The 23,919-nt window shown below is 46.3% G+C and overlaps 1 protein-coding gene across 1 annotated transcript in view; it reads right to left on the reverse strand.

Moving 5' to 3' along the window:
- LOC146785830 (uncharacterized) overlaps positions 1-23,919 on the reverse strand; it is a 946,503-nt gene that overhangs the window by 39,035 nt on the left and 883,549 nt on the right. The window contains exons 27-29 of the mRNA XM_085635161.1: positions 7,952-8,080; positions 5,486-5,614; positions 1,516-1,644 (exon numbers count right to left, since the gene is read on the reverse strand). Of these exons, the coding sequence (XP_085491287.1) occupies positions 1,516-1,644; positions 5,486-5,614; positions 7,952-8,080 (387 nt within the window). The remainder of the gene's footprint in view (positions 1-1,515; positions 1,645-5,485; positions 5,615-7,951; positions 8,081-23,919) is intronic.

The raw sequence follows: 23,919 nt of genomic DNA on the forward strand, positions 1-23,919 counted from the left end.
AACAATCCTTTACCTTGCATAAAGAAGTTTCTAATTTGTAGATATTTAAAAAAAGAATTATACGCAAGCCCATATTCCGTTAGTAACGACTGAAATGACTTGAAACCTTTTTCATCATAAATCTGCCCCAACATTGTAATCCCCTGTTGTTGCCAGACTTGCGTAACTGAGTCCGAAAAGATGTCGGAAAACTTAGGATTATCCCAGAGATAAGTAAATTCATGTAAATCTGGGAGATTAAACTTTTTACAAATGTCTTGCCAAATGTGAAAGGTATGTCGGATAGTCTTAAATCGGACTCTTTTATAATAGTTGGGATCAGACATAAACTGAAGCAAGAAGCCCATGTTTGAGAACGTCTCCAACAGCAATATGAGCTGGCGCCCTCCGAGTGGTTCCGATACACGCAAATTAAACACGCCTTGCTGGCACGGTTAACACCAGGTGTGGCGGTACCAGAGGCATCACCCTTGGAGGACCGGTTATTAACAGACTATATGCCGAAAAGGGCCACATCGTTTACGTACCGCAAGCTGATCAACAACCTGCCAGACCCAATGGGCCCTCTCCGTGAGAAATGGTCCCGTGATGTGGGGGAATTTGATGACCCGGAGTGGCGGGAGGCGTTGGCTTCGCCGCGGGAGGCAGGTATACCTTCAAGGCTCCGGCTGGTGCAGCTCCGCATCCTACACCGCTCTTACTACACCAGGCACACTCTGCCCAGTATAGGCAGCGCGACACATCCGTTCTGCTTGCGCGGCTGCGGGGAGGTGGGAAACTTCTTCCATACCATATGGGAATGCCCCATACTCCAGGAGTACTGGAAGGGGGTGATGCATATGCTGTCACAGTCGGGGGGAGTCCCGCTGGTGCCAGAACCCAGACGCTGCCTGTTGAATATATGGGAACCTAATGACCTCTCGCGCCTGGCGCAGGGCTGGGCCACGCTAGGGATAATGATAGCCAAACGCAGCATAGCTCAAAAATGGGGGACAGGGGAATTGCCGCGACTCATTTCATGGGGAACAGACATGGACGAGGCCATGTTTGCTGAGAGGTTGGCCTTTGTTAGACGGGGCTGTCCTAGTAAATGGAGTAAAGTATGGGGGGCGTGGAGTAACTACAGAGCTGGCATCTGTGACCCGCCCTCAGATCCTGAAGATGATGCCTCAGACTCAGACTAAAGTGGGGGGGCCCAGAGGTATGGGAGCGGGGTGGTGGATATTGAAGATGTGTACTGTTGTGGAACTGTTATCTGCAAATTTGTCTTTATCAGTGGCTACTGAATTGCTCGTCATTATGGAAAACTGCGTGTTCGATTGCTGTGTTGTACTGCTGCTAATAAAATAAAAACAAGTTTAAAAAAAAAAAATGTAAGTAACAGATTGGATATAAAGAAAATCACATGAATGAGAAGAAAACAATTAATTAAAGGTAGACCATTTTTCTTAACTGAATAAAATAAAAAGAGTCTGAATAACTCTACATGAAACATACTTGCTGCTCCAGACAAACCTTTTTCACAATGCCTGCCATGGTAGCCTAAGCCACAGGTGCATTCTCCAGTCTTTGCATTACAGGTTGCGCCATTCTTACAGTCACATAATTGAGCGCAGTTTAGGCCATAAAATCCAGGAGGACAAGCTGTAAATAAAAATGGTAATTAGAATTTAGGTTCAGCACTGGCTCGCAATTTTTAAATATTCCCAATTTGCAAACCTTAATAGGCATAGTCTCATGAATGCTCCCATTGTACTTGTGGCTGTATTATAGGAAGTACCCCAAGGGTACAATGGAGGTGTGTCCCCATTTTAATAAATTAATTGATACTCAGTTGAGTATGAAGTTAGGCAGTCATGTACATTATCAGTATAGCACCAGAAACTGATGTTGGTAGATCAGTCTTGGGGAAGCTACTCCTGGGTCTCAAGTGACACATTTAAGTGGAACATTATGGCATCACATACAGCACCATAACAACGCAAAGCATCAGGACAAATGGAAAACTGCAGTTAAAATCAGGCAGCTCAATATGCTACACATCTCCCTCCTTTTAACTAGACAGACAAAAGTACAGTATATCTGACCATCCAAAACAACATGCCTCCAATTCAAAGCAACCCTCCAAACAATCATTCAGTCAACATCTCTCTGAAAACCTCTGTATAACAATCTAACCCTACACAGAGAGCTGCACCTCACAAGGCACATCAAACTATTTACCCTTTGAAAAGAATAGTTTGATTTCTGATATAATATCTTTGGTGTGAGGTGTTCAAAAATCTACTCTACAAATCTGGATAGATAGGTCAAGGGCCCTGTTACTGAAACAGGAGCAGTGTTTTGGTCTGGCCATGATAATAGTAGGTTACTGTTTGGTGGTACTATTCAGATCATTACTGAAGACATCTTATGCTATTACAAGACACAGGTTAGCCATGCTCCCAGTTGTTCATTTGGCATGAGGGAGAGAGGGAGAAAATTACAATACAAGTGGCAAATAAGCTACAGAAAGGGGTTCCTATGATGATATTCCATTCTGGTTTCAGAAGGAGGCTGTATCATTTCTTTGTACCGTATAAGAGCTTTGGAAACACCTTAAAGCAGTTTGCAGACATCATAAATTCATAAATTGAACCTACCAATTTACTTTTGACTTTAATCCGTGACCTTAAAATTGTCAGTGTGCTGTTTTTAAATGAGTCTCATTTTAAAAGTCTAACCTCAAATAGCGATATCTTCCTTCAGTCTACTTCACTTCATTCTAGTATATGTATGGGTTTTGGGTATCCAAAAACCTAACTTTATATTTAAATGTATATATTTTATAGTTTTTTTAATGGGATCTGCCCTTTCTGCAGAATCACTCCAGGATCATGATCTCAATACCTTCCTTGTGGAACTGATTTTTGTTGGCTTACATGACTGTGCACGTGTCCCTACAAACCAATGGCAAACTACAAGTGCTCTCTATTTACAAACATGGTAAAATTGACCTACACCTGATTGGTATATTTATTTTACATGTAAGTCGCTAATAAATGGTACTATAGTACCCTGTGCCTGTAAATTAAATACTACTAGTGGGCTGCAGCACTCATTGTGCCACCCAGTAAGGTAGCCTTTTAAAACATATGTCGGGATTGCCACTGCAGCCTGTAGTGTAGTTTTAAAAAGCCATTTTGACCTGTCATAATAAAACGTTTTGCCAAGCCAGAATTTATTAATTTTTAATTTATAAGTCACCCCTAAAGTGAGCCCTAACCATTCCTAGGGCAGGCTGAATTAGGACATGTGTGTTTAGGTTTTACATGTGCCCACATGAGATAGAAGAATGATGTTTACAATCAAATGTATTATAATTTGAAATCAAATTTTGAGTTTAATCTGAAAATGCCGCTTTTAGAAAGCTAAACCAAAGGAGATGATGGACAGAGCGTTGAACATTGCAAGCACTCACCCCCAGTCAACTGATCTGGGTTTAATCCATCATCATTCTTTAGCTCACTCCGCCACCCCAGTTCAGACATGGCCATATGCAAAACAGTCTGACCCTGTGCCTCATGGGAACAGTCCAGCCCAAACTGCCAAGCCATGTCTTCCCTGGACTGGAAACAAGCATCCTGGGACCGGTTTCTGGCTACTCAGCCATCATCAGCTAAGCTAGCTTGAATCCAGTGGCAAAGTGAGCAAGGGACCCGCCTATGGGCATACCCTGCCCACCTTTAGAAAGCTGGCACTATTCTGCCTAAACCACTTGTGCCTTTCTGCCAGTGTCTTGAGTCACATGACTGTGAATGACTCTTCTGTTGTGGGTTGTGAATTCCTTTCAGGCATTAAGACCAAGGAAGTGTGAGAAGAGAGGGTCTTACGGACTGGATGGCTGGGGAGGAGCTGTACCCTGCCCTGATTACATTTCAAAGGGACACACAGAGGAACTTGACACCAGGTCTGCCGTTGCTTTTTTCACCCTAGACAGTTCAGAGCCATGACTTAGAGAAAGGAAAAGAACTGGCCAGAACCAGTTTTAGAGGTAGGTCAAGGAATTCTGACACATACAAATTAGCACCAAGTAGAAAAAGAGGATCTTCAGAACCTCTCATCAGAACGTTCCTGGACCTGTGGAAGATTCAGAGGAAGGACTGCCCTGCTTCCAGAAGACCTGTCCTGCTGCTTGAAGGACTGCTTTGATGTCTGAAGAAGGAAGATTAAATGTGCTTGCCACAACCCCAGCTACCCAGAGTGACTCCAAGTATCTGGTGGTTGACCTCCTGTTTGAGCTGCAAAGACACAAAAAGCTTCCAGAGAGCTAGCCTGCAACTGCCCAGCTGACCATCACCAACTGGACCTCTGCTGCTGGCCTCTGCTGGGGTGAGTCCAGATCCGCAAGAGGGGTCCCCCAGGTCATTTTGTTTGTTTTGCTGTCATTTTATTTGTTAAAAATGACCCTATTTTCCTAAATTTGTATGAGATTTGTCTTGTGTTGTGTTTTTACTTTATTACTGTTTGAGTGCTTTACACCTTGACTCTGCGTTGAGTTAAGCCTGACTGTGTTGCCAAGCTACAAGAGTGTTAAGCACAGGTTAATGTAGTGGCTTTTGTGGTTCAGAAGGATTGTTTAATATTTGAGTGGTGATTCAACCCCTCTCAATTAATAAACAGGGTTTTTTGCCAAACACTTAACTTGAGATGTGCTTCTTTGGTCCTAAAGTACTTTAGCTCATATTAACTGTCAACATGCCAATCATGCCCAAGGCAGCCTCAGATTGTTTGATAGGCACATTTAAATCAGGGTTGTTGCCGAATCTTGTATAAGAAAAAAAAGTAGTTCCCTGAATGTGAGCAGTAGAATGATACAAGTGGTCCATTCAAGAGGATGATAAAGAGGCTGTGCTCTTGAGAAAGGCAAACACACGAAGAGGATGGAGAGAAGCAAGCCATTTTAATTGCCAAGAAAGCCAACCAATGGTAACCATCAGACTGGCCAAAAGTACACTGTAAATATTGATACTGGCCACTAAAAGCTGTCTGTGAATGGGACCTAAAACTAAATGCTGGAATATTGTGAATCACATGAAAATAATGCCTTCTAGTACTTCTTATGAAATTAATAAATTACTCAGAATTCAGTCCCACTTGTTGTGATAAAGATTAAAATAAATGGAAAAGTAAGCACTTTTTCGTTTGTCATACACAGAGTGCGCATTTTTCCCAAGTCCACGTGTGAGTATCTTCTCCAATCCAGATTTTTGCTTTGCATTCTGAGACTTATAGTGCTGATTATGTAGGGGGATGAAGAGGAGTACACGTTCCAGATTGCAAAGTAAAAAACATTGGCTGTGTGAGAAACTCATACATGGATATCAAAAACTTGAGAGCTCTACATACAAAATAATACTAAAAGGAGTAAGGTGAAATATGGTCCAACAATGCTGTTCCAGGATTCTGGTGACATTTAAAAACCTCTTCTAGGGCTTAAGCTTACTGTGTCCGCAGGAGTGTCCATAGTACCCATCTGCACAACTGCAGCAGCCGGTAACTCTGTCACAGGTCCCATTGTTTAGACAGGAGCACAGTAGATGGCAGTTAGCCCCATAATGGCCTGGGGCACACTCTGCAAATACAGAAATTACATGTGTTAATCCTTCTTTTTGTGAAACATTTAGATTAAACATGAGAAACTTCATAGACCAAAAACAAAGGCCCTGATTTAGGTAGTGGACTGAGAATCCTCCAGTTTCTTGAGGAAGTGCTACATGCACAGGAGACTCCATTGCTGAAATTACCCACTAACCCATCTCTGCCAGGGGGCGAATACACTGGTGGATTCTCCTCTTTATTCAGCCCCATAACCACAGAACGTTTCTTCACCACCTGCTGTTACATTTTGCCTAGGCCCCAATTGTGGGCGAGTAAATTCTGAGCTGTGTGCAAACTACTATTTTTTGCAGGCATCATTAATCCAAACATTGCAGTAATTGCTGTACCCCTATAATTTGCCCTTGTGTATGTATTTCAGCGGTGAAAGTTACTGCAATTTACTGCGTTTAACACGTGTGGTATATTCCAAGCACACTGGGGCAGATTTACAAGCCCGCTGCTCCACCAGTACGTCACTTTTTGTGACGTACTGGTGGCGTAATTCACTGCTCCATATTTACAAGGACAGGAAAAGCCACCCTGCGTGGCTTTTCCTGTCCTTGTAAATAAGGCCCCTTTACACGCAGCACTTTGCGTGAAAGGGAACACCCACAGCAACACCCATGGAACCAGACACATTTCCAGATTTACGAAGAATCGTGAATCTGGAAATGCGTGTGAATGCTACGCCTCCCCAGGGGAGGCATAGGGAGGCGCAACGAGGAGAAATGTTTTCATTTCTCCTCGTTTTTTCCTCTTTCAATGCGTGCTGCATTCTACAGCACGCATTGAAAGAAGAAAATGCCTGTAAAGATTGTTTTTATGCAGGAAGGTGCTCCTTCCTTGTTTTCATGCAGGAAGGTGCTCCTTCCTTGTTTTCATGCAGGAAGGTGCTCCTTCCTGCACAAAAACAATCTCCCCATGACGCAGGCATCCTTGCACCATGGTGCAAGGGTGCCTGAGCCGGTGCATGGCAGCTGTTTGTGCGCCAGCGCAGGGGAGAGCACAGGAATACCACATATCATTGTAAATATGTTGCACTCCTGTGCTCTGAAAGTGACTCAGTGTTACGCAGCCCAATGGCTTGCGGAATGCACTTTCTCGTAAATCTGCCCTACCTAACTTAGTGCAGAAAGCATCAAATGGAGCAAGTAAGTCCTCATTTTCAAGAGGACATCCTGGTGTCACCCATTTGAAGCTGACTTGAAATCACAGCTTAAGTGCCAACTTTGGCATATTTAAGAGAGTGCACAGTGAAAACAGTAAACGATGGTACCTTCCCTTATTAGCACTGAAGGGGGGATGAAAGGAGAGTTTATGTAAAATCTTGTTCAGAAGATCACTGACATAAGTGACTCAAATATTGTTTTTAATGTGCCCTTGGAAGATATTGAACCCTCCAGTCTGACTCCTATGTTGCAGCCTCCACAACCGCTGTAATATTTTTCATTACAAATCAATATCCTTCTTGCTGTCTGTTTTTTACATCCAAACTGCTGTCCATTTCCTACCTGTGATGTCAATTTATTGCACATCTTCTAGCTCTGTTTCATAGAAAGTGCTAGGTTCCTGATATACCAGGGGCACAGGTATAAATGGTGCAGCAGGTGCAGTGGCACTAGGGCCGAGGGGCATTCGGGGTCAAACCAGGTGTTCGGTTTTCCTGTACTTTGCCTCCTGGCACTCTTGCTATGCCACTGTGATAAGCACTCTTTTGCTACACCGGGCAACACGCCTTCTCTTCCAATCAGCATGGTGCTTGCCACCCAATCAAATCAATTAAATCGTGTTGTTTTTAATATAAGAACTTCATCATGTTGAAAAAATGTAAGGCAGTGGCCCTCACAGTGTCTCCGCCTCTTAATGGTCAGTTAAATATCTTGATTTACGAAATTGAATTATTAAGTGTCTAATTTATTAATATTATTATATTTTGCAATTAACTCTTAAATCCTGTGTACAAACACAACTTTACGAATAATTTAAATAGTAATTATAAATATGACATGTTGGTCAATAGCATAGGACAGTATAACATAGGATATATTTAAAGAACCTTTTTACATGTTGTCTTGTGTCTATACCTTGGTATTTGGGATTATCTCACTCGCCTTAATATTGCCCGATCATACCAAAGATCTCAAAAAGTCGATTTGTTTCACCTATTTAGAGTTATGCACTAGTAATTTGAACTTCCTGCTACAATGTTATTTCCTGGGTTGGTTGATATCTTGTGGTGTGCCCTTGTTCTCTAATACATAAATGCACAGCTTACCTCAGTATGTAAGGAATTAATATGCTAACATAGTACCTTTCTCACAATGATGTCCTGTCCAGCCCAGTCCACAGGTACAGGCTCCATCTTTTGGGTCACAGACAGCACCGTGTTCACAAGGGCAGGTACCCTGGCACTTGTGACCATATTGGCCCCTTGGACAAGCTGTGGTTCAGAAAAGGAAACGAACACATGACTACAAATTAATGTCAAAATGTAGAACCATCTTTTGTAATCGGTTTAACAAGCAAAAGTATTTTTTGCACATTTACAGCAAGCTTTAGAAACAGAAATTAAGATTTTAATGCTCTGTTGTATGATTTGAAACCGTAGATCCTAAACTGCCCTGGATTCAGATAAATACATTAAAAATAAGCTGATACGTTTCCTGACACATAGGGACAAATACAACAAGCATTTGCAATGCAATAGGTCTCGCATTTGCGAGAGTTGGAGCTATTAGCATTGTAAATGACAATGCCCTTTATTCATCTGTTTTGAAAACCTACAAGTGGTGCATAAACACGCACTTTGTACCTACAATCCTTGATTACGAGAAGCAAGGCTGTCAGTAAAAGAGACTGCCAGCTTTGCTTCTCATAAGCAAGGACTATTAGTACAAAGTGCTTGTTTACGCACAGCTTGCAGGTTTTCAAACGCATAAATAAAAGGCATTGGTATTTACAATGCGAATAGCTCAAACTCTCGCAAATGCGAGACCTATTGCATTGCAAATGCTTGTCTCCTTTTGTTACCGCCCATAATGACTGGACCTTTTACTGGTGTTGTTACATGATCTGCTTTATAAGTTGGTGAGCACCATTTGCCTTAATGCTCTTCCCCTATTCCACGCACGACATTGCAGCACGCTGCACGCTTACTACTGTATTTATTTAAATTACTACGCGGTCGGCTTTAACTATAACATCTGCACCTATTCACTTATTTAATTTAAGCCGTGGTCCACTTTCAGTTTAGAGGCTGTGCTTATTTAATTCTTTATTTTACAGGCAGACGCTTTCACAATAGCAGCCGCGCTTGTTTATTTTATTAATTAATAGCGCAGGCCACTTTCACTTCAGCAGCCGCAAGAGTTTGAGCTATTGGCATTAAAAATAACAATGCCTTTTAAATATGTGTTGGGTTTAAAACACTTAAATATAGGCATTGTCATTTACAATGACGATCACCTAAAGGCTCACAAAAGCAAGACCTATTGCATTGAAAATGCTTGTTCTTTGGTGCGAGCAGAAAACTCAGTTGGGCTCTGCGGCCTCACAGAGCTCACAAATCTGCGGTCATCTTGCACTCCACTTGATCACATCCCCATGATGGACTCCTTTTAACTTTAACAAATCACCAACAATGAAGTTGCCAGTATTCTGTCATCACCACTGGCTTGCAATTTTTGGCTCCTACACTGGTGATGAGGATGGGTTTCAGCTATGATTACAGAGCTGAGTCTGCCCACGTCATCAAGGAGAAGGAAAACTGTAAGCAGTTTTGACTCCACCAGCACTTTACCATCCGGGGGTCCTGAAGACAAAGCAGGAGACACAGCTGGACATGGCTAGACGCAGGAACGCTTGGCAGTGGGTCTGACTATGAGAAGTAAAACGTGTTCAGAGCTATTTTATCAAATAGGAACAGTTCCTGTTTCATGGGGGAGGCGTGAATGCTTGCAACAGTGAGAAGCTCCAGTTCGTTTACCCAAATCTACATACTTTACGGCAATCCGTAGCTGGGAAGTGTCCCATTTAATGGAGACAGTTTTTAGGGGGTAAGGACAAACTCAATTAGCGAAGAAGCCTTATTGTTTGTGAAGTGCTGTGACCTGCCATGTTAGTTGAATATTAAATCACGCCGGTAGCGTCAACGCGTTCTGTGCGGTTAGTGATGGGGGAGCACTGATGCTGCGTTTACTTTTCCAATGGGTTTGGCAGCACGTGATGTGTGGATCAGGGGACTAACGATGCTGCTGAGATTGCTGTGGGAGGCGTGTGGCCTGCCAGACTGTGAGTGCCGAGCAAGTGTTATTATTTATTTGGTTTCTAATGTTATTGTACATTTGGGCTTATGGAAAATGTCGTGCGTGCTCCCCGGCACCGTACAACATAGATGTAGGAGAATTAGAGACTGTAAAATAAAAGGAAGCTTTAGGGTACTGCTTTGCAGGTGTAAGGGACATGTTCTGAAATAAGCATTGGCAAAACCAATGGCGTAGCTAATGTGTTATGGCCAAGCTGTACAGTGTCAGCAAAAAGCATTTCTTGGCAATGTTGTGCCGCACGGCCAAAAGGAAACAAGCATTTGCAATGCAATAGGTCTCGCATTTATACGAGTTTGAGCTATTGGCATTGTAAATGACAATGCCTTTTATTTATGTTTTAAAAACCCACACATAAATAAAAGGCATTGCCATTTACAGTGCCAATAGCTTAAACTCTTAACAACTGCGAGACCTATTGCATTGCAAATGCTTGTTATGGTGAGTTCATGTTTACTATGCGAGCAAAATACTGAGTAAAGCATTCTGCACTTGCATTTTTACATGTAAGCAAAATGTAAAATGAAAACTAGCAAAGGCATTGAATTAACTTTAGACGTTGTTTTAGAAAAAAAGAAAGGATAAAAAAAACAGTGTGCCACTAAGTCTGGAGTGGCCTAACAGTTTAACCCCTTCCATGCTCATGACGGAACGGTTCCGTCATGAGCATCGGTTGAGCTGTGCTCATGACGGAACCGTTCCGTCATGGCCCCGCCCGCGCTCGAACCCTTCAGCACCGCGGGGGAATCCGCGCAGCGCTGAAGGGGTTAAATTGTTTAGGAATCTGCTGTGAAAGGAAACAGCAATCCTACAATAAACTGAAAGTTAGCCTCCTAATTGAGATAGTTATCAGTGTTGCCGTGGCACCCTTTCAGCTGAATGTGTTTGAAAAGCGTTCACACCTTGGTTTCGGAAGAAGACCGAATGATGCGCCAAGAAGTCTGGAGTGGTGTGAAACGTTTGAATAGTTTGTAGATGTGTTTGATGTGGAGTCTGCAGTGGTACAATAAAGAGAAACGTCGCCTCCTGGTTAAGATCGTTATCACTGGTAGGAGCTGTATATGCGGCATTCATCAACTTGTACATATTGATGGAAACAACAAGGTAGGGTAATGAAGTGGGGGGGGGGGTTAGCGTGTTCTTTCCTGCTCCAGATCCAATCTCTGTAGAGTGAAATGGAAGGGATCAGGTGGGGGAGGGACCTGGTATTTTAACAGAAATTAAAGGGGATTTTAAGCCTCCCTGTTGTCTAAAAGGCGCCCGTAACACATTAAAGCAGATTAGGATTATTTGAGCAGCTTTTTCATTTGAGCATACAGTGTCCTCGAGAGGTGGAAATGATTGTTAAAGTGACATAAAGACACCACTCAAAGCAGCTGACTATCTGCGGACCGGGTGAGGCGGATGGTAGAGCTTGGGAGCCAAGTTTTAGGAGGGCTGCTTGGAGCATGGACAGACCCCTGAAGGAGTGTTTTTGCTGCGTTTGTGCTGGGAGGGTGGGGGAGGGTTTATAACGCGAATAAAAGCAAAGTTCCAGAAGGCCTGTGCGGAGCATTGTTAGACCACCAGAGGGCTGTTTCTGCTGTATTACAGGCATTTCTTTGGTGGTGGGAGGGAAGGCACCCCACAGTGAGATGCAGTGTTGAAACTGCAAGTTAAAGATAAAAGCATGCCGCTTGTGAAGCGCCTACAACACACAGCAGTATTGTGGCGCTTTACAAATGAAGTGCGTACCTTAATCTCATACCAAACATGAGCAGTGTTTCTAATCTAGTCAAGTCCGCTTCCTTTCGCTATAAATTATCACAGAACAGAAATATCCAAAGCATTCGAGGGCTGTTATAGGACGTCACTGCTTGCACTTCTCTCACAAACACTGAAACACGATGTCACATTATCCGGTGGGTAAAATTAAAAATATAAGTATATTTATTCTGAGCTCCGAATTAATTAATAAAAAAAATTACCAACTGGAAATGCGGGGATTGAACCCGGGGCATCATTCATACAACGCATGCGCTCTAACACGGAGCTACGTCCCCTGGCTTACGAAACTCTCTCCTATAGGTTATGATATAGCAAACAAGCGCCCCGTGTTGGAACGGTACGACTCTCCCTTTAGGGTAGGTAACACAATTGCACGCTCCTTGCATTCAAAGTGAACAAAGTCCGACACTCCTGCCCCAACCCTTCTCACCAAGGAGCCCAACCTCACACTTCCAGTAACCGCAACAGAGTCTCGGCACCACAAATCCGCCTCCCAGTACCAGCTGCACACAGAAAGCTACTCATGTTATCACAGTGCAAGAAGGCCTACACTCCACTAGTAACGCCACCAACAACACGTGCTGGATTTATTGTACACGCAAGAGCATTTTGTCTCGTTCATATCACAAATAATTACCCTGAAACTTCTGTCACAGGTCACGTCAAGATGCCTAACACGCAGCTTTCATATTTCAGAATGAAACCACAGGTTTGATTTGTTGTGTTTTAGTTAAAGGTGAGATATGTGGCGTAATAAACGTTCAAGGGTTCGATTCCTGGATATCTCTTTTTTATTCTAGCGTGATCTTGGATTTTATTTTGTAATTTGGTTACAGTACGTAACCCACCTGGGCCTGCAGTCTTCACCTCGGGCATTAGAAAATATTTGCGTATCGGCTAATTTTCTTTCCCTTTCACAAAATGTAACTGTGATTGCTGCATCCTACATGAAGGGTCAAGGGGGTTGGCACGTGCGCCTCATTTAGTGCAGGTGATTGGCACGTGACGTACAAAATAACCTCGCGAGCTAATTTTGTAAGGGATGGAGTGACGCGAGAAATTAAAGCAAGGCTCCCATGGTCTTGTATGTGCAGTTGCGTTGGCGGTGGCCTAAAATGATAGAAAAATAAAACTGTGCAGTTAGCAAATAAAACGATTTTCAGCGTGACAGCAGACTTTGACTAACAAATTTACACCTGCACTAGCTTGTGGTTGCGCAAAATTGACAAAGTAGTCTAATTTCACGATAATAATGTTTAAAATGTCCAGATTTTAAGTGATGTTTTATACGGTGGTTGAAAATAAACACAGATGACGACATATGCTACTTTGCTAGTAGGGTTGAAATCGCAATAACGAGCTGGCTGGAATAGTTGTAAATACGTCTTCTTGTTGTCTTCTGGGCTAGATATGTAGGAATGCTGAAAAGTAGTTGTGGAACAAGTGAAAAGCCCGCTGCGCTTATCTGTTATGGATAAGGATGCTTTTATTGCGTCCCGTCTTGTAAACGTCAAGGCACTCCAGGAAGCGGAGGACAGGCCCTGGGGCGGGGATATCTCGCTTTACGTTGCCAAGAGGCGACAGCGGGGCTTTTAGCTCCCACTCGAGGCTGAGAGAACTTGGCAGGCCTGGGAGGGAGGGCGCGGAGGCAGTTACTAATGGAGGCGCTGCTAACTTACACCCCTCAGCGCGAGGCATTGGCCATATCGCACACAAGTGGAAAGTGGCATTGCAGATAGCTGCCTGGCGTTTGACGTGTCTGGTAGGCGCTGCAGGCCAGGCGTAAGCGCTTCATGAAATCAGGTGTAAAAGTCATGCTGGGATCGTGAGCTCAAGTGGCAGAGAGGAGTGTCTTACATGTTAGGAACTGCTGCACGAAATATGTACTACAGACAGTGAACAAATCAGATGTCACACTGGATTTTACTCTATAAAACAAATGACGGAACACGCATGATTTTACCGGAGCTCGCGGCACCATACAAAGTACTTCAGAAATATGCCAGCCGTGTTAAAGAGAGAGAAACGCTTTCCATTAAAACTGCAGCAATGGAGGCCTGATTAGCATTTACAGAGGTTCATGCGATGAAGCCGAGAGGAAGGAGGCACTTTCCGTTTCGAGAGGCGTCTGCTAAATGTTTTGCCTCTTTATCTGCCGGTTTGATAATTGTGCGCTCTTCAGTGCCAACAGCTTTCTTTGCAGGTTTTTGAGAGAAGTAATGCTTCAGGGCGCTTGTGGGAGTCTCATGTACCAGAGCCCCATCTGACTGAACTGCAGATTTAGGTAACGGGGGCATCTACAGGGATATAACAGGGACGAAAAAACGAAGGGGAGGGCGTGTCTTTCGTGGGCGCTTTGATTTGCGGGCGCTTTGATGTTCGCAGTGGCCGCGCAGCTCACTGAGAACATCAAAGCGCCCGCGAAATGTAAGTGATCGCGATCGCGCTCACACTTCAAAGCGGCCATGTGGGCCGCGAAAGTGAAAGCAAACGAGTGCTTACAGGCCTCCAAATGGTGCGCGCGCCCGGACGGCGCACATGCACTGTATTTGGAGGCCTGAAAAGCCACTGTTTGCACTTCCCAAACTCGCTTACTATAAGTCTCGCCAGAGCAGCGCTAAAGCGCTGTCTCAGGCGAGACCTAAAAAAGGAAAATGAGGAGCTGCATTCTTTTGTATGCACATGCATGCGTGACGACATACACTCACATGCATCATCACACATGCGCATGCATGTATACGTGAGCCTATGAAATTATGTGGGTGCTTTTTTTAATTTACCGATCCAAGATAGATCAATAAGTTCAGAAAAACAAGCGGCTGTGCGGCCGCCAAAGTGATCGCGATCGCGATCAGACGTCAAAGTGGAAAGTGAAAGTAATCGCGGTAAAGCGCGGGGCGCGCGCCCGCGCACATGCACTGTAGGTCTAGGCTGGCCTGGCAGCACTTTTTGGAGCCCTCTCAAAAAGTCTTGCCAGACCAGCGCATGCGCTGGGTCAGGCGAGACCTAAAAATGGCAGTGAACAGGAGTGCTGCATGTGACTAAGCAAATAGGCAAAGTCAAGAAATGGTTCAGATATCTAATGACACAAAACTGAAGGATGACATAATGCATTCTTGTGGACTGTCAGCCCATTTGTACAGCCCGCCTGCAACATGATGCTATCAATCTGACGTAAGCTGCGATTGAAAATGTTAAGACCATATGCATGTCGTAGGGCAAAGAAAGAACCTGCAGAGAAAAGATTTAATGAAAATCGCGCAGCAAAGTGATGTCCACAAAGAAAATGGCTTCCTTAGGTGTGCAAAGGACCATTTGTGCTGACTGATATCAACCAGTCGCGTAGTGGTAGTAACCAGTCGTGGCTCCTCTAGGGAGTGCTGCAGGGCGGTGGAGCAGGGTGGGGGGTAGTAAACTCCGGCATACGGCCGACCGGGGTTAAGTACATAAATAAATAAATAAAACAAATTACATAGCACGCGCTGCAATGCAAATGGCTGACTGGCCATAGCTGACACCGGGCATTTCCCCGGTGGGCCGCGAGGGTGGGGCCCTGGCAGCCGTTTTTGTTACTGGAGGCCTGCAATATCAGCCCCCTGGTAACAAAATTGGCCAAAAATGGCCCTTGCAAACAGCTCGTCTGCACCCTCTCAGCACCCCCAGGGGGGCCGGCTGAGCAGTTTGCCAGGGCCAGTTTTGGTTCCCAGTCCAGCCCTGATTTTTGCCCCCCATACCTCCCCAGTTTGGACTCAGCAATATGCAAGTCAGTCTTGACTCTGCTCCCAATGGGAACACTCCAGCCCGAACTGCCAGGCCCGGTCCTCCCAGGAACGGACACATGCATCCCGGGATCGGTTTAGGGGTATCACCCCTCATCAGCTAGGCTAGCTGAATTCAGTGGCACAGTGAACCCGGGACCATGTCCGGATGTCTGTTTCTAGTCCAGAGAGGACCTGGCTTGGCAGTTCAGGCTGACTGTTCCTGTTGGGAGCATGGTCAAGACTGATTTGCATATGGCTGGGTCCAAACTGGAATGGCATGGGCATGCAAAAAAGAGATGAACTCAACCCAGATCTGTGACTGGGGGTGAATGTTTGGTTAGTTCAGCATTCAGTCTATTTATCTGCTCTTTTGTCCGATGGGCAATTTCACAGACCAAAATGAAGGTGAGCATCCATATCCTGTGTAAATGCCACTCAGACTCAAGCCCTCTATAGAAGATGATGATCGAGAAGAGGAATATAATACTGTGGCTGTAAACTCATATTCCACCTAAGAGGAACTTTTTTAATTTGTGAGACAGGGTGAATAAAAATTAAGAAAGCCAATATTATCTTTCCAAACAGATAGATTAGAAATGTTAACTTAGCTCTTGTTAAAAAAATAAATTACTTTTAGAACCCACAAACGCAACTTTACATCCGAAGAATTGCAACAGGCGCTTCAGGTAAACTAATATTCAGTAAAAAAGAGTCTGCATAAATGTACAAAACAAGAACTTGGAACAATGGAAAGATAGCTTGTAGCTGCTTGACACTGTTGAAGAGTGAAGAGTGCTCCCCTGGAGTTCCGTCATCGCAGGGAGACACATAGGGGCATATTATCAAGCACGGCGTTATCATTATCGCCGCTTTAGCGTCAGTAAACTGCCGCTAAAGCGGCGATAATGGGCTTGATAATATGTCGCAGTAGCATATGTTGACACCAGAACATGGGCTTCTATGGGAATTCTCAAGGGCATATTATCAAGCCCATTATCGCCGCTTTAGCGGCAGTTTTCTGCCGCTAAAGCGGCGATAATTTTAACGCCATTTTTTGATAATATGCCTCATTGTTCATTCCAGGCCTCGGTTAAAAAAAAACAAGAAGTGTTTTAGTATCACTACATTTTTGTTCACAGTGACTGCCTATTTCCATTGATGGTGCAGCAGTTTTCATGGAATTAATGATGCGGAATTGTTGATGAAAGCATTTCTTGTGCCTATAGAATAATGACTGAAATTATTATATAAACAGAAAACGTGTTTAGTTTTGAATCGCAGGCAGGAAGAGTGAGATTTGTGAGGATGTTGCTTGTTAGTTTTTCTTGGCATAATAAAGGACTTGATCGAGTAGGCCACACCAATAAAGCAATCCATACAATTCGAACCCCCCTGCAAAATCACCTCAGCTAACCAAGGAACAAAGAATTCAAGGCAAGGTATTCGCCAAATCTGCATTTATGATTAGGGGTGAGTGGTAAACTCTGCTCTGCTGGCAGAGTTCAAGGAGTTTTGCTCACTCTGCTCTCCACCTGAAGCGCAGAGTTCTGGAATAAACTCTGCGAACTGCTGCATGGCAGAGTTTTTGTTTCATGTGGTTCATTGTTAAGTTGACGAGCACGAGCGAGAAAAACGTGAGCGCTGGGACGAGTCGCGGCACGATTTCTTACTGCGGGCGAACGCGGCAGGCCACTACTATTTGCTTTGAGAATGCTGCCGCTCGAGTAGAAAATCTGCTTAATAGGCAGAAGGAAGCATCTCCCTCTGCCGTTTGTGCGGATTTTACAGCGTGAAACAAGCTCCTAATGCTAAAAATCAGTGCAAGAAGCACGATGTGTCCTGAAATTCTGCTGCTTGAGGAGCAATGTTGAATCTTGCTGAGTTGTTATGTAACTCCTTGGAATTCTGCGGAGGAAAACTCTGTGAGTTCCGCCACCCCCTATTTATGATGAAGAGTAAACTGCAACATTTAGCTGTGCACCCACTGTCACTGTCTAGTAGGTAAGTAATATCGTTTTTAAGAATATTGTTGTTTTTTGCTATCATTTTCAGTGATAAAGTTGTAAAATAATAATTTTCTAGTTATTTTAATGTTTTCACCCATATATAAATTTTGTGTTAGTATTGTTTTTATAATTATTTGTTAAATATAGTTTGTAAATTTAAGTGATTTTGATTTTTTTATTTCATTGTTATTAGCAATTAATTGTATTGCAGCAGTTTGTTAGTTTTGTAGGCGGATAGCAGTGGAAGATAATTAAGTAATCATTAATTATTGCTTTCTAATTAATTAGTTGATTGATATATTTATGTAAATGATCTAATTCTGATTTATTTTTGTTATATTTTAGGTGTTGATTGCTATATTTGTTGGGGTAAAGGTGAAAAGTTATGCAAGTAATAATTAATTAACAGTTGATTATTAATTTTGAATTAATTATTGAATTGATTATTAATCATGTAAATTGTGTAATAAAGTTTGAGAGTATCAATGACCCTCTCATGCCCTGCAACCGTAGATCATGCCTATGGGCAGCTAGTAGCTACAAACAATAGGAGGAACCTGAAATGGAAAGCAGTAGCCTCCTCTCCGGAGGGTCTCAGGGCCCTCTATTCAATTCTGGGCACTCATATGGAAAGCATATGTGCCAATTGGGGGAAAAATGATTTGATCCTCGCCGAACATCATATGGTATTCTCTAAGTTGAGGAGCGTCCTAACTACAGAGGTTGGGGGCGCTCCAAGTCACTAAAGTGATGGCGTAGTGACCAGTTTAAAATGGTGAAGGCAAACCTAATGCAAGCTATAAAACAGGGGGGACACTGAAACTATATGGGTGAATGATCAGGCAAGTTTAGAGCAGCAAAAGCAGAATGAGAGGATGATATGTGGACCTATCTGTTAGACTCTACTGTAAACAATTACCAAAAGAAGTTCTGGTCTATAGTTAGTATAGTTAATAAAAGTGAAGGGAGGTCAAGAAATCCTGCACAAACATCCATCCTACCCTGTGATAGGGTAGCACATTTTAAGAGCTTCTATGCCCCTAAACCTGCACTTGAGGACCCTCATGGAATTGAGAGTGTTGCCAATATGAAGAGCCGGATCCTCCCTTCAGTAATCTTTTCTCTCAAGGAAACCGAACGTTCGGTGCCCTCGTTCAAGCCTGGGAAAGCCCTGGGAATTGATACAATTCTCACTGATGTCTTTAAAGTTGGTCCTGGGTGCTCTACATATATGTGGTTTTCAATGCCATCACGGCAGAAGGAGCAATTCCCCCATACTGGAAAGGGGCAGAGATTGTTCCTATCTACAAAAACGGGGACTACCAACGTGCCCTTTAATTATCGCCCAATCAGCTTGCAAGACGATCTCCCAGAAGTTTTCTGCAAACAGGTCATCAAGCACCTGTTGGGTTGATGTGGGGACAATCACATCCTGACAGGGCTTCAGGCAGGTTTTAGGCATAGGGTTAGTGCAGTTGACCAGGTCTTCTGGTTCTTCCTGGTTAAATGGAGGCTGGTCGACCTGGCCAGGGGTAATCTTTTGGTGGTGTTCATTGACTTGCACGCCGCATTTGACCTGGTGCCTAGGGGGAAATTGTGGGAGGTGCTCTCGGCAATGGGAACTTCACCTGGCTTCTTTTACTTGATTAGATTACTGTATGAGGGGAATTTTGCTAAAGTAACGTGTGGAGTAAAAATAGAGTTAAAAGAGGCTTTCCCCATCAACCAAGCTATTAGTCAGGGCTGTGCACTTGCCTTTACCCTTTTCCTTCTCTACATAAATAATTGTATTGCCTGTTTAACAAACTGTGCTTATGATTCTCCAAATCTGGCAGGATCAAAAATACCGGCCCTCCTCTTTGCAGACGATATATTGTTGCTGTCCAAAACTAGGAGGGGCCTGCAAAGGCTGACCGATAATTTTAACCAGTTTTGTAGTGGTTTTGACCTTGAAATAAACGCTTCTAAGACCAAATACGTGACGTATACTAAGAAGGGCAGGATGTTTGGGATCATTAAGGTGGGGCTGGAAGTTCTTGAAAGGGTTCAGGAGTTTGACTACCTGGGTATTAGGCTAGATGAGTTCGGATCCTGGGACCCACAGATTTTAGAGAAGTGGAATAGGAATAGTAAACCCTCTGAAGTTCTACAATTCCCTTACTGTGCACAGATTGGAGTAGGAATAGTAAATCTTACCCTTCTGAAGTCCAATGCTTTCTCTACTGCTGCACAAACTGGAGTGGTAATAGTAAATCTTACTCCTTTGAAGTCCAACACTTTCCCTACTATTGTGCTGTTTGGAATAGGAATAGGAATAGTAAATGTAAACCCTCCGAAGTCCAACACTTTCCATACTGATGTACTGTTTGGAGTAGGAATAGTAAATCTTGATCTAAGAGCCAAAAGAGGCAAGGCAAGTGGAATAGAAAATAAGATGTGATGGCCACTCTGTTTAATTAAGAAAGACCACCTGTAATAAAGCTGGTTGTAGCACGCAGAGAAGGTTAACAGGTTGTTCTTTATTTGAAGGTAGGCATCTACAAGGTGAAACGTCCCATCCACGCAGCACCAGCATCAACTGACCCCCTGGAGTTCCAATCAATCAATCAATCAATCAGTGACACTTGTAAAGCGCGCTACATACCCGTAGGGTCTCAAGGCGCTGGGGGGGGGGGGGGGGTGCCGCTACTGCTCGAACAGCCAGGTCTTCAGCTTCTTCCTGAAGGAGAGGTGGTCTTGGGTCAGGCGCAGGTCGGTCGGGAGGGAGTTCCAGGTCTTGGCGGCCAGGTAGGAGAAGGACCTTCTTCCTGTAGTCGCTCTTCGGATGCGGGGGACGGCGGCGAGGGCGTGGTTGGCTGATCGGAGGTGGCGTTTGGGAGCGTGGAAGTTGACTCGGCTGTTGAGGTAGCTCGGGCCTTGGTCGTGTAGGGCTTTGTGTGCGTGGGTGAGGAGGCGGAAGGTGATTCTTTTGTTGACGGGGAGCCAGTGAAGGTCTCTCAGATGTCCGGAGATGTGGCTGGTTCGTGGGATGTCGAGGATGAGTCTGGCTGAGGCGTTCTGGATCCGCTGGAGTCTCTTCTGGAGCTTGGCGGTGGTACCGGCGTAGAGGGCGTTGCCGTAGTCCAGTCGGCTGGTGACGAGGGCCTGGGTGACGGTCTTCCTGGTCTCGGTGGGGATCCACCAGAAGATCTTCCGTAGCATGCGTAGGATGTTGAAGCACGCCGAGGAGACGTTGTTGACTTGCCTGGTCATGGAGAGGGAGGAGTCCAGGAGGAAGCCCAGGTTGCGTGCATGGTCTGTCGGTTTGGGTGCGGTGCCCAGGGCGGGAGGCCACCAGGAGTCGTCCCAGGCGGAGGGTGAGGAGCCCAGGATGAGGACCTCCGTCTTGTCCGAGTTCAGTTTCAGGCGGCTGGTCGTCATCCACTCGGCTACCTCTTTCATCCCTTCGTGCAGGTTGGATCTGGCGGCGGTGGGGTCGTTGGTCAGGGAGAGGATCAGTTGGGTGTCGTCGGCGTAGGAGATTATGCTGAGGTTGTGTTTGCGTACGATGGCCGCGAGGGGGCTCATGTAGACGTTGAAGAGGGTGGGGCTCAGAGATGATCCTTGAGGGACGCCGCAGGTGACTTCGGAGGCCTCTGACTTGTACGGTGGTAGGCGGACTCTCTGTGTTCTTCCGTCGAGGAAGGAGATGATCCAGTCCAGCGCCTTGTCCTGGATTCCGATGTTGCTGAGGCGCCGTACTAGGGTGCGGTGGCAGACCGTGTCGAATGCCGCAGAGAGGTCTAGGAGGATGAGGGCCGCTGTTTCTCCATTGTCCATCAGGGCTCGGATGTCATCGGTGGCGGCGATGAGGGCGGTCTCGGTGCTGTGATTGGCTCGGAAGCCGGACTGTGAGGGGTCGAGGGATCCGTTTGTCTCGAGGAAGGCGGCCATCTGCTTGTTGACGGTCTTCTCGATGACTTTGGCTGGAAACGGGAGGAGCGAGATGGGGCGGTAATTCTTGAGGTCGGTGGGGTCCGCTGTAGGTTTCTTTAGTAGGGCGCTGAGTTCGGCGTGCTTCCAGCTCTCAGGGAAGATGGTGGTGTCGAAGGAAGTGTTGATGATGTCTCGCAGGTGGGGTGCGATGACAGCGTCGGCCTTGTTGAAGACGTGGTGAGGGCAGGGGTCGGTCGGTGATCCGGAGTGGATGGAGTTCATCGTGCGGATGGTGTCTTCGGTGCTGATCGGGGTCCAGGCGTGGAGGGTGGTGGTGGGGGGTGGTTGTTCGGTCATGGTGTGCGTTGGTTGGTTGTTGAAGCTGTTATGTATGTCCGTGATCTTGTTGTGGAAGTATGAAGCGAGGGAGTTGCAGAGGTCTTGCGATGGGGTGATGTCGTTGTTTCCTGCGCTGGGGTTGGAAAGCTCTTTCACGATGTTGAAGAGTTCCTTGCAGTTGTGTGCGTTGTTGTCCAACCGGTCTTTGAATGCTGTTTTCTTGGCGGCGCGGATCACCTGGTGGTGTTTCCGGGTGGCAAGTTTGAAGGAGGTCCTGTTGTCTGGTGTCGGTTCCCTTCTCCAGACTTTCTCGAGGGCTCGGCAGTTCTTCTTGGAGCTCTTGAGTTCGTCGGTGAACCATGGGGCCTTCTTGCTGCCGGGTCTGCTAGGCGGGGTCCTCAGTGGGGCGAGTTCGTCCGCGCAGTTGCTGATCCACTTCGTGAGGTTGTCGGCGGCTTGGCTGGGGTTCGCTGAGCTGGCAGGAGGGTGCTGGTTCAGGGAGGTGGCGAGCTGGTCTGCTGTGATCTTGTTCCAGCTTCTGCGGGCTGCCTGTTGCTGGTGTTGGTGGGTCGTCGTTCTCTTGAAGGTGAAGTGGACGCAGCTGTGGTCCGTCCATTGAAGCTCTGTGGCGTGGCTGAAGTCTATGTCTGTGCTGGATGAGAAGACTGCGTCGAGTGTGTGTCCGGCGAGGTGGGTGGGGGTGGACACCAGTTGCTTGAGTCCCAGGTTGGCGAGGTTGTCGAGCAGGGTGCTGGTGTTGCGGTCGTTGTTGTTCTCCAGATGGAAGTTGAGGTCTCCCAGGAGGATGTAGTCGGCGGAGGGGAGGGCATGCGGGCTGACGAAGTCGGCGATGTCCTCGCTGAATTGTGTGCGTGGTCCAGGGGGTCGGTAGATCAGGGTGCCTCTGAGGGTGGTGTTCGGGTTGGTGTGGATCTGGAAATGCAGGTGTTCGGCGCTGGTCAGGGTGTTGTCGGTGCTGGTCGTGAGACGGATGGTGTTCCTGTGGATGATGGCGATGCCTCCTCCCATCTGGTTGGCGTTTCGGTCCCTCCGGACGACCTTGTAGCCCTCTGGGATAGCGATGGCGATGTCGGGAGCTGAAGAGGCGTTCATCCAGGTCTCCGTGAGGAAGGCGACGTCAGGGGCTGTGGCGTCTAGAAGGTTCCAGAGTTCGATGGCGTGTCTGTGGACGGAGCGGGTGTTGAGCAGGATGCACTTGAGGTGGGTGCTGCTGGTGTTCGACTTGGTGGGTGCTGGTGCGAGGCTGGTCCGGATGCAGGTGAACTTGCAGGCGTGGCAGCTGAAAGGTCCGTGGGTACGTCGTGGAGTGGCTTGATGGCATTCTGGGAGTCGGCCAGTGTTGAGTGCGGTGAGGGTGGCGGCGGAGTACGTCAGGCGGGTCGGTCGGGATCTTCGTTGGCCAGGGGTCCTGGCGCTGGGCGCGGTCCGGTCGCGGACGGGCGCAGACGGGCTTACCTTTGGCGCGCCTTCGGCGCACAATCGGCGCGCCCGCTGCGCGTGACCGCTGCGCGTTCGCACGGTCGCCATATAAGGCGAAGTGCGCGGGTGGGCGGGGCAGCTGGGAGGCGGGAGCGGGGAGGGAACAGAAAGGAAAAAGGGGCGTGGTCAGCGGTGGTGGCGGGAAGCGGGGAGCGGGGAGGGAAGGCGGAGGGCGGCGAGGTAGGCGGGCAGACAGGCAGGAGAACGCAAAGGGCTGAAACTGACTAGAAAAAAACACAGGCACAAAAGTCAGACAAAAGCCGCCAACACGGGAGGAAAATGCAGAAACTGACTAGAAAAAATACAGGCACAAAAGTCAGACAAAAGCTGCTAACACGGGAGGAAAATGCAGTTCAAACAAGCACAAATGCTAGACAAAACAAGCAAAAACAGACGCCAGCGGCGTCAGCCGGCAGCGAGGCAGGCAGCGAGGCAGAGGGCAAGGCGAGGGGCACACACAGCAGCTGGTGGCCGTGCGGCGCGGGGGTGTCCCACAAGTGGGTCACACTCACCTGCGTCGCACGGTCGCCATATAAGGCCAAGTGCGCGGGTGGGCGGGGCAGCTGGGAGGCGGGAGCGGGGAGGGAACAGAAAGGAAAAAGGGGCGTGGTCAGCGGTGGTGGCGGGAAGCGGGGAGCGGGGAGGGAAGGCGGAGGGCGGCGAGGTAGG

Source organism: Triturus cristatus, chromosome 11, assembly GCF_964204655.1.
Source record: "Triturus cristatus chromosome 11, aTriCri1.1, whole genome shotgun sequence".
Classification (NCBI taxonomy): Eukaryota; Metazoa; Chordata; class Amphibia; order Caudata; family Salamandridae; genus Triturus; species Triturus cristatus.